The sequence below is a fragment of the Rhopilema esculentum genome, chromosome 14 (genome assembly GCF_057945365.1).
Source record: "Rhopilema esculentum isolate cy_ngs chromosome 14, ASM5794536v1, whole genome shotgun sequence".
Classification (NCBI taxonomy): Eukaryota; Metazoa; Cnidaria; class Scyphozoa; order Rhizostomeae; family Rhizostomatidae; genus Rhopilema; species Rhopilema esculentum.
The window spans coordinates 1,802,245-1,818,426 of NC_142828.1; the positions used below are offsets into that span (position 1 = coordinate 1,802,245).

At 36.1% G+C, this 16,182-nt stretch overlaps 1 protein-coding gene across 1 annotated transcript; it reads left to right on the forward strand.

Moving 5' to 3' along the window:
* The first annotated feature begins 2,662 nt into the window (after positions 1–2,662).
* LOC135696114 (putative E3 ubiquitin-protein ligase HECTD2) lies at positions 2,663–15,841 on the forward strand. The gene is made up of 21 exons (XM_065215395.2): positions 2,663–3,651; positions 4,103–4,509; positions 4,940–5,042; positions 5,998–6,087; positions 6,346–6,410; positions 6,602–6,647; positions 6,904–7,013; positions 7,139–7,184; positions 7,991–8,093; positions 8,237–8,351; positions 9,404–9,503; positions 9,854–9,961; positions 10,456–10,588; positions 10,836–10,924; positions 11,275–11,436; positions 11,743–11,817; positions 12,099–12,186; positions 12,854–12,960; positions 13,306–13,421; positions 14,095–14,244; positions 14,739–15,841. The coding sequence occupies exons 1-21, from the start codon at positions 3,523–3,525 to the stop codon at positions 14,857–14,859; spliced, it is 2,463 nt and encodes an 820-aa protein (XP_065071467.2). The 5' UTR covers positions 2,663–3,522; the 3' UTR covers positions 14,860–15,841.
* The last annotated feature ends 341 nt before the right edge of the window (positions 15,842–16,182 follow it).

The window sequence follows — 16,182 nt, forward strand, 5'->3', positions numbered from 1 at the left end:
AGCTAAGGTGTTCACGTTTTCCCTCTCCAGCTTATGAAAAATCTTTAGGGAAGTTTTGCACTTAAGAATATGGAAATTTTGTAAAAAATGTTGAACATGAAAATCTAAATCCTTCCAAGAGCTCATCCTTGGTAACTTCTGCATATGTTCCGTATTGGAATGCCATATGTTCCCTAATTGCGTTTATTTAGAACTAAAAAAGAATTAAACAGGTTTCTCCGTTATGCTATGAAAGCATTATTAATTGTATATTTAGCTATATCTGCTTACAAAAATAAAAATATTTTGAAAAGTTACTTCAATGAAGAGGCAAATCCCCCCCCCTCTCTCTCTCTCTCTCTCTCTCTCTCTCTCTCTCTCTCTCTCTCTCTCTCTCTCTCTCTCTCTCTCTCTCTCTCTCTCTCTCTCTCTCTCTCTCTCTCTCTCTCTCTCTCTGAAAAATAATATAAATCTGTGCATGCTTTTTGCATAGTTTGAAGACATGCTGCATATAATAGGCGGTTTGAAATGAGAAGATACTTCGAACTTCAAGATTTTATTTAATGGAGTGATCTAGCTTGAAATGTTCACATGGTTGTTGCATTCACCTTATGCTGTTTGAATGTCGATATTTCACAGAATAAGGCCATTCCCCATCCGAGTTCATATAAGTTGTCTACTCCCCTGGCTAAAATGTTCGACTGCCAACACAGTTCACCTCCATCTTACAAAAGATCAATGCAAGCTATTTAGACAAAATTTTTGTCTTTTTTAAACTCCTTCAGTGGTGGATTTAAGAGGGGCAGTTGCCCCTCCCTCAACGAGTTGAAGCAAGTCTGGCGCCCCTTTTTTGGTAATTGTGCGCCCATTTAGAAGAATGAGAATCAGATGAAAAAGGTTCTTGGACCGATAGGTTAATTTGCTTCAAAGATCACCTCAAAGTTATGTTGTTCATTCTGAAAAGGTATCTGAAATTGTTAGATACAGCGTACTCTCGTAACTAATTTTTGAAAATTTTTCAGCGCCCCCACTACCAACTGCCCCTCCTTCAAATTTGCTCTGAACTCCTTCACTATCAGATGTTGAATTGTTGAACTATATTTGTATTAATGTGATTAATTAATGGTTAAAGGCTGCTTTTACAATGTAACCGTCACAAATAATATTACCGTGTTAACGTTTAAATTGTTATGATACGTCGCCGATTATGACCTGCAAGCATAAGATGCAGTGTGCTCTAGTGTGCTCTTGAGTTTCGATTCATTCCATTTAACCCAAGGGATTTATGGTAGCTGTTGGTAGCTAAGAGAAAAACGAGCCATGCCTTAACTTGAATTCAATGAAGATTAACTTTGGCATTTATTCCGACCTTCTTTTTCCCCGTTTGCCTCTAGGAGGCTAAATCCAGTTTGCCAGTCTAGGAGGCCAATCTTTGTACCGACGCATTTTGCTGCACATTCAAAGGTCCCATTGGTTAGAAAACACAAAAGACCAATTGCTACGTATCCAATCCACAACGCAAGGTTAATTTTCAATGTTATCAAAATCATATACGCGATGCAGAGCCTACTATTCTTCATAGCCTCCTCTCCGCATCGAGGCTTGCTATGCATGCACAGCTCGTTACGTTCTGACTGGAGTATTCCTATAGGCTAGGAGGCTTGAAGAACTCAAATCGGAGTTCGCCGAGTTTTTTTCAATTAGGATTTAACTCTCAACAATTTACTGACGGTACATAGTACCTTTTATAGGACCCAGGAGATACTCCGGATTGTTTCTGGCTTAGATTCTCCTTAGAGAACTTTTACAGAAAATAATTCTTTACAAGCTTTATACCAGAAAAATAGCTTGCACTGGAAATTTCAGACTTTAACAATGAATTCGAGATTGAGAAAAAACCACCAATAATGCAAAGTTGTATTCATTGAGTAGCTTAGAATTTCATGAAGCCCCAAAATATTTCATGAAGCCTAAGTTAAAACCCCCACAATACAATGCGAGCATTTTTGCCAAGAATACAGTCATATACCTCTAGACTGATCGAATTCATATAAAAAAGATTTTTATCGAGCAGTGCCAAAATTGTTAAACTAACTGCCATTGTTGGACGTTAGGGCAGTGCCATGAGCATTCAGCTTTATTCATCTCCTTTTTCCTCCATAGAAATATTCGAATAATTAGCATCTTCATCAAACTGAACAAACTTTATCGCTTATTTACTAGAATTGGACAATACTGAATAGAATATCTCAACCAGTTTCATACAATGCAATCTAAAAATGTATAAGAGCTAAATTTACATTATATGCGACCCAGAAAAAGCGAGCTTATCGTGCCTGGACCGCTTCAATTAAAATTCTAATGCAAAATAAACAGAACCGTATGCAGGCTAAAAGCAGTACAACAAACGTATGGGTATAGGATAGAATTAAAAGATTTTTATTATACAGCATACAAAATTCATTAGATTATGTCAAATCAAAAGATTTTAATAATAAAGCATATGAAATCCATTAAATGATATGAAATGATAGTTCTTATTATACAGCATAATAAACTTGATCACAGCAGGTTAACACAATAATACAATGTTATCACAAGTCACACGAATATGACGCTGTAATATGTGAAATGATGTAATTTGCTATGCTAAGATGAATAACCAGCAGAATAGGTTGAACGTAAAGGGATAAGGAGATAAGAATGTATTTATAAACTCATCACAATCAATAGCGGCCTTGTGTAGATCGATTGTTTATCGTCTACTTAACAAGAAGCAAGAACAGGTTCAAAATCTGCAAGGCTTTCTTATTTTGTAACCACTTGGTGAATTTCTAGGATCCGTGAGGCATGATTTCAGACTCATTGGTAAGGTGACTTAGCCAAACTTATTCCGCAGATTAATAATTCATTGCAAGAGAATCAAACAACCTGTCGACATCCCCTTCTTCATTGCTCTGCTATAGCAAATGAATCACAATTTGAAACCCATCGAACTTTCAAACTACGTAGATGACTTTATGCAGCATGGACGTCGTTGAAAGATCGATAAACTTTCCATTGGCTTCTCACTAGATGTCTTGAAGTAGAGGAACAACCGTATCTTCCTACAGTCAGTACAGAAAGCTAGTGACTGAACAAATGGATCTAAAAGAAAATAATTGAGAACTTGGAGGAAGCTAGATGAATTGATGAAACTCTCAAAATAAGCTCGGTTTTCACGTTACGTCAATTCATTTCATAATACAACAGGATTTGAAGGATTGCATAAGATTAATGCAAAGTTAAAGATTTTCTTTAACGGCAAACAACACTGCTAAATTCGAGATATATTTCTGTGTCGTTTCAATTGATTTGCACTTTGAAGATTGATTTTCTAAGGAGTCATCTTCCTTGAATAGCAAACTAGATATTCCAATTGATTTGCACTTTGAAGATTGATTTCCTTAGGAGTCATCTTCCTGGAATAGCAAACTAGATCAAGCAAATTGAATGAAAATGCTTCAAAGAGTCATGGAGTAAGCTGATTGCGTGCCAGTCATTATGCCTCTTTTAGGGAAGAGTTCAAGAGACGTATTGCCACCTATAAAGAATCCAGTTTTCAGCCTAACTGAGCGAAATGCTGTGACTATAACGGAGCAGACAGACTCAACTAAGGATGAAGGCAAACAGGTATGCAGTTAAATGCTAGTTTGTTGATTCAAGTCGGCCCTGAATTTGGCTATGTAACTGCAAAATGGGATATTATGGAAAATATATTGACCACGGATGATATTAGTTGTATGTCGTCCTAAATCTAAAGGCAAGGTTATAATATTATCCAGAAAAGGGGCTGAGTTTAGATATGATAAAGCAGCTATTTTATTTACTATGGTTACAGTTGCGAAGCAGACGGATCAGCTGACTAATAGGAACGATCAAATCAAATTGTGCTTGGGACAATGTCACATTTTGCAATTCCATATCTAAAAAAAGTTTGATGTATATAGGTTAAATAATATAAGGTTTAATAGTATACAATTATCGTATAAGCTTATATTTATGCAATCTAAGTCAGCTGCAAAAGTTTTTCTGATTGTTTGTTGAAAAATATAATTTAACATGTGGCCATATTGTCTTTCAGCCGATTGAGAAAAATTCGAAAGCACAGAAGAATGGTCGATTTTCAGGGTTCGGTAATCCCTTTAAAAGAAGACCTACTTCGACTGGGTCAACAGCTTCAGCAGCCTCATCTAACACAGTATCAGGGGGAGATGAGCGGATACCATCAAGGCAGAACAAGACGGAAAGCGGAAGAGCCGATGCGGGTCCTAAGCATCTTTCGCTTGATAGCGCTCAGAGCAAACTTGTGGTTGATAATCGTAGATCTCCGAGGCAACGAGTTGCCACCCCTTTGGAAAATGATAAATTCAAAAATGCGGGCGGCAATTCTGAAGTTACTCATTTGCAAGTTGGGAAACAGAATGTTCCCTCTTCTTCGCCCGCAACAAGTCCTAGGCCTTGCAGTGTCAACACTATTGAAGATCTAGGGTTAGCCTCTTTTTATTTGCTCTTGAACTGCTAAAGTAATGAAAAAAAAGAGTTATACCACAATTTAAATGGCACTTCAACGATTCTCGGGAGTAAAGAACGTTACGAACACATTTGAAATTCTCCATGTCTTGAATGATGTTTTGAAACGTGTCCAATTGAAATCATCATAATTCTCCGCTAAATTTTAAAAAAATGGCGCAATGATGACAGAGTAAGCAATTTGTTTTAAAACTGGAATAGGATCTTAAAATTGATTTCTATAATGATTTGAAATTGAAAATGAAATTGAAATAAGATTTCTCAGAGTTTTGTTTAAGCCTGTCTGAAACTATCGACAGACATTAAGTATGCTATGTCATTCCTCATTCTGTTTCTCATCCCATTGCAAGAACACATCTGTTGAAATGCATATTTTTCCAAATTATAGCGAGATTATAACCAACGCAAGAGCGAACGATAATTACAGCGAAATCGAAAGCTTTCTCACCTCAACATTTGAAACATTTGCTGCAATAAACAAGAGATTTCAGGTAAATATTTGTTTAAATCGCTTGTTTTAATTAATGTTTGATTCATGGATCAAAAATTTTATTGTGATTTTATGTGAACCAAGCTGCAGGATACTGTTCGTGCTATTTCGAGTGAATCTAATCTAGACATAGAACAACATATGAAATTAATAGCTAAATATTGTTTTATTTGTTTTACATCATATTATTCATGCAGACAGCAACGTAAAATAGTAAGAATAAAAGAATAATATGTTTGTTCAATTTTAAAGTTTAAGATGATCTTCTCAAAACAAAATATAAAAGAAAAATGTGTATTTGCAGAAGGGAGATTATCAGAAACGCCGGAGAGGGGGGGGCACGGGGCTCAACCACTCCAGTTGCCTTTTGATAGAATAGACAAGGGGGGCCAAAGTGCCCCTTTCATAGAAGTACCCTTGACATCGGCTGTTTCTAATGATTAAAAACTTCATATATAATTATGACTGTACTGCCTTACTCAAGTCAAAATTTCTGAAAAATTGCGAAGAAACCTCTTATGAGAAAAGCTAGCCGATTTTCAAGATACCTTTAAATAAGATCAAAACAAAGCGACAATTACGAAAGAATGGTCGGTAGCTAGGAATTATTTTTCAAATGCCCTTTTACTCAATCTGCCCCTCTTGCCCCTCGGTTGTTCCGGCTTCCCTAGAGACTTTTGTCATGCTATGTGCTCCCGAGTTTTCAATGTTGTTAAGACAGAACTGTACACGGTTTTATATGTAGAACAGTAGGGTTCTAATACTAGGTATCAGATCTGAGTTTGACTCTTAATAACCACTGTCATACATTCGACAAAAATTCTTCAGAGCTGAAGGTATCAAATTATTTCCCTTTTGGTTTGTAAAAATCAAAACTTTGTGAAGATAATAGTTGTATCACAAAACGAGTGTTAAGATAGGCACATGAAAATGATACCTGTATTTCTATATTAAAGGATCACAGCACTCAAGAAAACATAGACCCATATAACACAGCAATCAACTATGACTTCATGGAATATGTTTACGAGTCTATTCGCCACTTTGTAAGTAGCTTTTGCTTCTTAATATTTGCTCTCTATTTCGTACTGCATACAGCCAGATTTATCAATTTTTCACTGCCTTTGCTATCTTCTATATTGGTGAATACATAGTCTACTTTATCACAATCGTTTGTAGCACTCATTTGCTCAACTTTTGAAGGTAATTCCTTTCAATTTCATAAAACTGTATTCAAGTATGTAGCCCTTTTCACGTAAATTTATTTAAATCGTATCGAAAAAAGACGTATACTTTCTTTTCAGCCAAAAGACCAGCAAAAACTCGCCTTAAGATCAATCATCAATTGCTTGTTGAAAGATGCAAAAAGGTAAACTTGATATTTCTTTTTACAACACTGAATGAAAGGTGAAGCAAGATTGCAAATCCTCTTTGCTTTTCTGAATCGAGAAACTGACGTCATATTACAGGTGCTCAAAAGAAAAATATTCCGTTTTCAAGGAGTGAAGCTTGAATTGGCTCTTCGTGACGTTTCTAATAAACGCCTTTGCCTTCATCTAGGCCTGGGAACAATGACGACTTAAGAGCTTTGCTTATACTCTTAATGGTGAGTATTTAATCTTTCAAAAATATATCAAATCGATGTAAGTTGAAAAGTGAGGAGCTTGGGAGGATAAAAGAACCATAAAACAAAAGTTTGCAAAAGGCTACGGCTATATCCCTTGGCCCTGTCGTTTTCGTAGACCCTGTTAATCTTTGCTCGTTACTTGATGAAAAGGTTTGTTGTTTTTCCATCTGCTGAACATTAAAGCTAGTTTGAATTTTATAAAGCTCCTGCCATGAATTCTGTTTTTCATTGACAGAATCCTCAATTCTTTGATGTTTCGACCTATACAATATTTGCTCATCTATTGCGACATATCTGCACGTTGCCAGATGCTGATCAAAGGACGATCCTCTACTGGTTTTACAAGTAAGTCACCGATTTGAATTTAGCTAAATATCTCAGAGATGTCCTTATCTTGTGATTTGTAGTTTGTAATCTGCCAGCTAGTGCCAATCGTTGTAGTAAGCCCTTATGAACTCCTCTCATTTCAGAGTGCCTGTCGAGCAATTCAAGAGGATGATAAAGTCTATCCACCAGGTACAAGAAGAGTTGATCTGCACCCTTATCATCATCTTCTTGATTAATACTTTTCTTAGTACCCTTTTATATCATCTGCTTTTTCAAAATAAAACTGGAATAATATCGTTTTTTCCGTTATCCGTCTTACACTTTGTCGAAGTGCGACAATTATGAGACTGTCTAAGTGGGGGTTGTAACCGTTATAAAGATCTGGTCATAAAGATCATCGGGCGTTGATCTTGGTTTAAGAAGCAGAAAATTTTTGCCGATGCTTGATGTTCTTATTGTTTTGAATAATAGAGAATAGAAAGATCTTAATGTTGTCCTTATTTTAACGTTGATTTTTCTTCAACAACAAAATTTGAAGTTCAATCAATTGTCACTAAATAACAGTTTTGCATGACATTTTCATTCGCACAGTTGATTTGCTGATAAAGTTTCTATAATTTTTATCACCGGAGGTAATTGTAGAAAAATGTTTTTTCTTCTAATCGTTTATCTAAGGCTTGACATGCTTGTATTTCTCTGAGAAATTGAGTCTCGGGGACTTTATAAAGAATGTTTTCATTCGCACAGTTGATTTGCTGATAAAGTTTTTATAATCTTTATCACCGGAGGTAATTGTAGAAAAAATGTTTTTTCTTCTAATCGTTCATCTAAGGCTTGACATGCCTTTACATTGCTTGTATTTCTCTGAGATCTCTGAGTCTCAGGGACTTTATAAAGAATGTTTTCGTTAAAAAAAAGTTTACGTTATGTTGGTCCTATGGCCTTTGTTAAATGGCTATTAAAATGGATTCATTAAGAGACTTTTGCTTCTTCAGTTTGTCGCTCAAAGATTGTTTCCAACAAATGTCAGTGAGATGCCTCCAGTTGAAAAATGCCGATGGTGGATCCAAACTGCAGTGAAAGTCTTGGCTTTGTTACGTAAGTTCAATTTCAGGCAGATGTACATAGCTGAGATTACTAATTTTGACAGTTAAAAACACAAGTTAAGCACAATGATTGTTCATGATGAATCTTTCTAATGTAAAACGAATCTGAAAATGCGATTTTCATTGTCTGGATAGATTCTGCAAATTGGGTCATTCATCCACCTGTTGTCGACCACGCTTTCTTTTATTGTGATGAACTGAACAGAATGGATTTGATGAAAGAATACGACACTTGGCAACGGCAAACTGGGTAACTAAATCATTGATTACCGATCACTTGCTTTTCTAAATAAGCTCAAAGCATGTTAAAGATTTATATCGTGGCTTTTTTATTCTCCTCCTGACAATCATTAATCCAAATAGTAAAATGTATCATTCACTCTTTTTTTAAAAGAACACATTTTATATGAACACTGAGGCTCGATTTGCCCAAAAATAAGAACAAGGCTAGATCATGCTCAGCCCCAGATGAGAAATTTTCAAAAAAAAACAATTCCCATTTTGAAATTTATGTCACGTCAACAGAACAATACTATGCAATTTATAAACATAAAAACAATTTATTTTTAAACTTTATCCAGTAAAACGTCTTAGAAACTATATACAGTATGTAACTTCTCAAATATTTGCAAAAAATCACTTTTCAAATAAGAACAATTTTAAGAACATCTGAGCCTAAAATTATCAAAAAGTTTAAAACATCGAGGCTGGGCAAAAATTATCTGGTTCTTATAAAAAAAAGAGTGTACATTTTTTTAATAGTAATCAAACGGTTTTCCTTTCATGTAGGATTCGATACAATTTGAAAAAAATTCAGGTTGATTCCTTGATTTCTCCATTTTTGAGGCCATAGATTGTGAGTTGATGAGGACAGCTGCATCCACTGTTGTTTGTATTCTGAATGGAAATTGTGTCTAATGAAGCTGTACTCACTTGCAAAGGAGTAAGAAAAAACAGTGTACTAGCAACCCAGGTTAACTCAAACAACGATGTCAACAGAAACATTTCAAAAGCGTAGTTTTAATTTGTAGAAGTGTACAGATTTCATCGACTGTAGACATTTTGTCATTATGCTCATCAATCTAAAGGATAGATAGATATGTGCCTTTTCCCAGTGCTCTATACACCGCTCAGTAAAAAGAGTGTCTATTTTTCAATCATTCTGCAAGGAAAATTTTTGAAGCTTTTAAGGCCGTTTTCTCTACTTAAAAAATACTTTTGTGGGTCCTATGTCTGTAGTATTAAGGTGGGACGGTATAACCCATTTAGAAGCTGCTTATGCTGCATTTTTTCATTTTTCAGACGATTTTCATTCTGTCAGTATCCATTTTTGCTGAGCCTCCAGTCGAAACGCTTTGTGATGCAGAAAGACTCTGAGATGAAAATGTTGTTTGAAGCAAGGGTATGCTGCCATTTATCAACAGACTAGCACCAATAATTACCCGATGTTACAATGTTTCGACACAACGACAAAAATAAAACTAATATGACTAACTTAAAAGGATTTATAAATAAAAAGCTGACGTGTTAAAGAACTAAAAATACAGTTGTATGAAAGCTGGATAAGCAGCACTACGTTCTTATGATAAATTTCACGCTTTTTTAATTATTAGCTTGCGGTTGTTTTCCATAAGGCATTACAATAAGTTAGGTTAGATTTTTTACAACTGTTTGCAAGTCGCTTTTCTCATTTGCCGTTATTTATTCTCATGCTATTTGATTTTGTGTTAAAAGATACTTTTTAATATACAGGAGAGCATTGTAAAGCATGTGAAGCGAAGGGAAGTGCCGAATATGGGAATGTTGTTTCTGAACCTGAAAGTGCGTCGATCGCATCTGGTGTCAGACTCCCTCGATGAGGTATATGATGTATTTTGCGTTAGCAACTGCAAGCATAGCTCCACCATTGTGTCTTCTTCTCCTTGAAGGTCAGGTCAGCGGAACAGATTATCTGATTAAGAGGCTGAGCACGTAGGCTCGCGGTTAAGATGTTAGAGTGGCTGGAATTGTGTCGCTATTTAGTTTAGTCCCGAAACAATTGACTCTGTTTTTCTTTAACAATTCATAAACAGATGGGCGAAGAGAACTAACAGGGGCCAAGTCTTAAGCAGATGAAACGCCAGCTTTCTGCTTTTAAACAGATTTACTCAAAGCTGAGCTAAATATTTCCATCTGTAGTCATGTTTTGTGAGACTTTTTTATCAACAGTGCATTTAGTGTCAAAGTAGATTATTCATAGGTTGTTGCTTCGTATCAATCTCGTGTTAGCTGAATCAATCTTGATTTCATTTTTCTTCCTTCGATCTGTATAGCAACTTCATTGTTTACTCTTCTTTACGATCGACCTTTTGTAGATCGCAAGGAAGAAAAAAGACCTGAAGAAAAAGCTGCGGGTCTCTTTTGAAGGAGAGCCAGGCCTCGATTTGGGAGGACTGACAAAAGAATGGTTTCTTCTGCTTATCAGGAAAATATTTAGGGAAGAGTATGGTATGGAGACTCGAATTCATTTACTTTACGTACCTAAAACGTTTACTGGTTATCTACAAAGCCAACAACTTGCGTTGAAATTTTTTTCCAGTGCAAATATTTCAAAATCACCCAAAATTTTCAAAGACTTATCCATTGTATGTCGTTACATTAAGTGCCAGCCATAGTTTGTCAGTTATTCTAGAAATTTCTTTTGTTGTGTCATTTTCATCAACATTACTTCAATATAACAAGATTCATTTTTCAGGGATGTTTACTTACAACGCAAAGACACGAATCTGGTGGTTCAACAGCGCCAGCATCGATACTGAGCACGAATTCAATCTACTCGGTGTCGTATCTTTTCTAACATATAAATAGAGAATTTTAATGGACAAGAATGTCTTTGAAAACCAAGGTCAATTTACATTGGTCTTAGTTAGTATGTTTCGGCCGGTTTATCTTATCAAAAGTTGAGGTGCCATGAGGACAAGGGAAGAATTTCAATCGGTTCTGTGGACACATGTCCGAAATTAATAAAAGTTTGCTGGGTTCAGATAATCATGTTTTGCTATTTGAAAGAAGCACTGTAATGATCTGGCATTGAAATGATGCAAAAGGCACTATTCATTATTGCAAACAGGGCTTTGTCTTAAAAATGTTTGTTAGCAAATAGTCTCTTTCTCCTTTTCCTTAAATCTGCAAAGTTGATGGGCCTGGCAGTTTACAACAGCATCAACCTCGATATCCGGCTGCCTCTTTGCTGCTACAAAAAATTGCTTAGCCCCGCTGTTGTGCCGTTCCAGAATCCACAAGCTCCTGTGGGAATAGCACAACTTGGCCTCCATGATCTTAGTGACGTCAACCCGGTAAGTTTCAGCCCCGTTGGCAGGTTGTCTTTTCGAGGGAAAAGAGGTCATAACAAGTCATTCTAATTCAGATATTGTATAGGCTCATTACTGCATATTACACCACACGATGACATTGTAAGTAAATACATCATGTATTAAACATACATATTCTCAATTTAATCCTGCATCCAAGGGAAACGGAATCTTTGCCTGCAATACAGTTATATTGTCAATAATAATTGAAATATAGTATGTATTAAATCAATTTTCATACACAGTAGTGTGACAAGACATCACAGCTAATTGTCGTTCTTTCATTACTAGGAACTTGCCCATGGCCTGAAAGAGCTTGTATCCTACGAAGGAGACGTGGAGAATGATTTATGTCAAACATTCCAGGTTCGTAAAAATTTGCATCAACCCTTTAGGTACTATTGCAAAGAGGATAAAGCAAGATCATACTGAAGTGAAAAAAGGATATTTAGGCCAAGAAATAGCTAGAATTATAATAAAAGTGAAATAAACAGAGACCATACACAGTCGAAAAATTAAAATCTTACGGATTCATAAAATATCAGAGGCAAGCCTCACTTTCCAACGATGCGTTTAAAGTATTAATTGACTCAGTTGACTGATGTTAGTCTGTTTCAGGATTGTTTTAAAAGACCACCCTTTTTTAGATTTCCTACAAAAGTTTTGGGGATGTAGTTACTAAAGAATTGAAAAGAAACGGAGCACAGATTCCTGTGACGAAAGAGAACAGAGATGGTATATCGAAAGAATTGTTTTTTAACCATTGGATTTTGTATTTTCATGTTTTACTGTTTTATATCACTTATAAGCGTACGGGACGGGGGTCTGGGGAAGCTTAAGCCCCCCCCCCCCATTAGATACGGGCAGCTGATTTTTTCGGGCAAAATCAGGCAGGATCCTTCTGCTCAAAAATCTATGAGATGAAAAAATCAAGTGGTCGTAATCGTGAGCGCTTTCGAAAGTAATGGAATAAGTGACAAGAACAGCAACAGTCCAATTAGTGCTTGAAAAGATTGTCGAAGAAGTAAAAGAAAGCGGCTGTAATGCTGTCATTATTGTCAGTTTGTGTCAGTTTGTGTCAGTTTGTGTTAGTTTGTGTCAGTTTGTGTCAGTTTGTGTCAGTTGTGTCAGTTTTGTGGAACTTTGTGTTGGAGTATAATCCGTAAAACTTCAACCCCTTGCAAAAAAGTTTTACCCCGCACGCCTATGATCTCACTCCTTAGGTAGTTGCCCTTGACTAGCTTTGAAGTTTGTCGTTGCATGCTTTGGGAGAATCCCCTTACAAATATTTTTATCGATCTTTGCTCTGATTCAAGGAATAAACTTTCATTGAACAGATTATCAGTCTTGTTTTGAATCGAAGTACGATTGCTTGTAAAACTCTGTTTCACATTTTCTTTAGAATACGTGAAGCTGTACGTCAACTACATCTTAAACAAGTCCATTTACAAGCAGTTTTATGCTTTCTACCACGGATTCCACAGTGTCTGTGCCTCAAATGCATTAATTGTAAGTCGTGAGACTTGATTCATTATCTGCTGCTAATGGTAAACGGCTGGTCATATCAAGTAACGTATTCAAGCAAAGGCCATTTGTAAATTCTCTTTTCATAGTGCAAGTTCAAATTATCATATAAAAAAGCATACTAGATTCATTTTCATTCAAAATTCCTGCAAGATATTTCTTACACAATGTAATTATTACAAGGTTTAGTCATATGTAACAATATTTGACTTCATCCTTAGCTCTCTTAAAATCTATTAGCTTCATAGTCTAGGTTAACTGAAGAAGTACAATTCTCTTTTCATAATTATAACACAACCCTAGATAAATGTGAATTCATTTTATGATCAGCTTCTACGTCCAGAAGAGGTTGAAATGCTTGTTTGTGGCAATCCGCACTTTGACATCGAGGCCCTGCAAAAAGTAACAGTCTACGATGGGTTTTCAAAAAACGATGCAATTATCAGGTATGAACTTTAGTGGATCTAACATCATGTCTGAGTATAGATTAAAACTTTATTAAAGCTTCAAAGTTGCCTAATTTCATCAATTGTTAGTCACTTATAAGTAAATAGCTTTGTATACCTCGAATCAGTCACGAGAAGCGATTTCTATCTAAACAGCAATATATTCGTACAGTCAAATACGTCACACATACGCGCTGAATGAAACTTGAAGCCCAATTTTGCTTCGAAAATTTTGACTTGATTTTTCATACCAAGGACCGAAACGTCGGAACGGGGCCACCAGGAGCAGGGTTGTAGTGGTAGGGGGCTCAGGGGGCTCAGGGGGCTCAGGGGGCTCAAGGGGCTCAGGGGGCTCAGGGGGCTCAGGGGGCTGATCCCCCTTGTTAACGCTGAAGAGTAGCAAAATTTCTACTTTTGCAACATCTTGCAGAAGAACTCTCTTTGTCATTTTGATAGCACTTCACCCCTGACCATAAGCATGAGCCCTCACAACTTTTTACAAAGTCCTTTCAGAAATTTTTGAACAAGTGCCCTTTTCTGAGTCATATTACCTTTCTCAACCTCTGCACCATCAGCTTTGAAATATTTCTGGCTTCCCTGATTAAAGGGATTTTTTTATATTTGTTAAACTATGTGGTTTCATTGTTTACAAAACAACGCTTACTTTTTGCAGGCGATTCTGGGAGGTGGTATGTGGATTCAATATACAGCTAAAGAAAAAGCTTTTGCTCTTCACGACCGGCAGTGATCGAATTCCTGTTGGAGGAATGAACGAAATGAAATTTAAAATCACTCGCATGGAGGGCCAAAACGTCGACAAGATGTAAGTATATTCTGGTACATGAACTATTTTCAATGACGACAAAATAAAGCAAGCTTTAAACACATGTCAATCTTTTTATGAAGATCCATAACTATATCTAGTTTCTGCTAAAAGTGTTTGGTGAACCCTCAGTCCCTAAATCACATAAAACCAAATCAACAGCAATCAGTTAGCAAAAATCAATTCTTTTATTGGCCAGGTCTCGTCTAATTGTTGATATATTCAGTTGATTTTCACATCAAGAGGTATTTCATGGTGTCCTTTTTGCCTATATGGTCAAAAGTGAAACCATGAAAAGAGACATTGAGAAATTTTATGCATCCCATTTTAGGCTTTATACGAGGGAAGATTTGATTAAGAGGGATTTTACCAATATTGTTTATTTATCCATTTCTCTGTGATGGATCAACAATTTTTGTTTTTTTTGTGAATTGTATTCACACATTTTTCCATACCGTATTTCTAACTTTATGCAATATTTTTTTCTCTGATAGGCTGCCAATGGCACACACCTGCTTCAACCAAATCATCTTGCCCTCTTATAAAAGCCGGAAAACCTTGAAACAGAAACTGACAATAGCCATTTCAAACTCAGAGGGCTTTGGAATTGAGTGATGCAGTCCCCTTGAGATGCCCCCCTAAATTGGGCAGGAGGGATGTCCCCCTAAAAGGAGGGGTGTCTTTCGAAAAAGGGAATATGTGATCCACTAAAAACTTACCAAAAAAGACAGGCCAGGCTACACGCACCTTTTCCATAAAACCAAACTCAAAATTAGTCTTAATTAGGCTTAATCTTAATCCTTTTGTTGATCTTCTGCTAAAGTTTTCTTAAGTATTTTTAGATGATACCAAAAAAGGTAACTAATCGCATAAAGAAAAATTTTCATCCCATTTTTATTCTAACCACTTTCCAACAGTTTCTAGAAGCTTAGGTGATCACTAACTACTAGGGTTACTTTATATTTCCGCATCTTAGCGCTCTGAACCTTATACACAGTATCTTATAAAAATGGGTGAACACGGTCGATTTCAGGAGCTGTTTTTGGTGGATCCTTCACTTGTTTCGCTGTGAAGTATGTAAAACATAGACCTATACAACAAATCGTGTGACAAATCCTTATAAAACAGAGTAGTCGGATGCATGCCTTCCGCGTACCAGCTGCAAAGGCCATTCCGTAGAGGACTCATGACGACAACAACTGCTGGTATCGCTCGATCCGACGATAAATGCACATAATAATTTTGTCTTCAACCAAACTTCACACAAGGCTATTTTATCCCTAAAATATGCGAGATTTCCTGCAGATATTAAATCTTCCTACCCTTTGTAAATTTTCTTGTTGATTTACGATTCCTGACCTGTGTGAAACAGGCCAAAACTTAGAGTTCTGAATCTGACTACTTACCTAGCGCTACTTTGCAAATAATACTTACTGACATAACCAAAGAATATATAATAAATGTTTAACATCTTGACTGAGGGTTTCTCTAGAAAAAAATATGCAAGATTATCGGATACCAATTTTGCAAAGACACATGCAAAGAAGATGTAATATATATGTTGTTTATTTGTAAATATGCAATGAAGAATACCTTACTTTGTCGTCTCTATCTTTCTCGCAAATTTCTGCTTTGCAGTTTAATTTTACCTCTGTCTTCTAAAGTATTTTGCTCAAGAGAGACGATTAAGTGACTCCTCAAGTTTTTAAAGCTGCGTGTGAAATGACAGTTTGTATCAGATAAACAAAAATCGCTTTTGGAAATTCTTTGTGTGAAAATTGCAAAAAGTGCGAAAATATCGATGTGTTTTTAGAAGAAAATGATTTTCCCGACCAATTTAAAAAGTTTGGTGATTTCCAATCGATTAGGGATGCAATATTATGTTATGGAATAAAAACATTGTAGCAAAATATTGTGAAAACTAGAACCTGCTGCAAT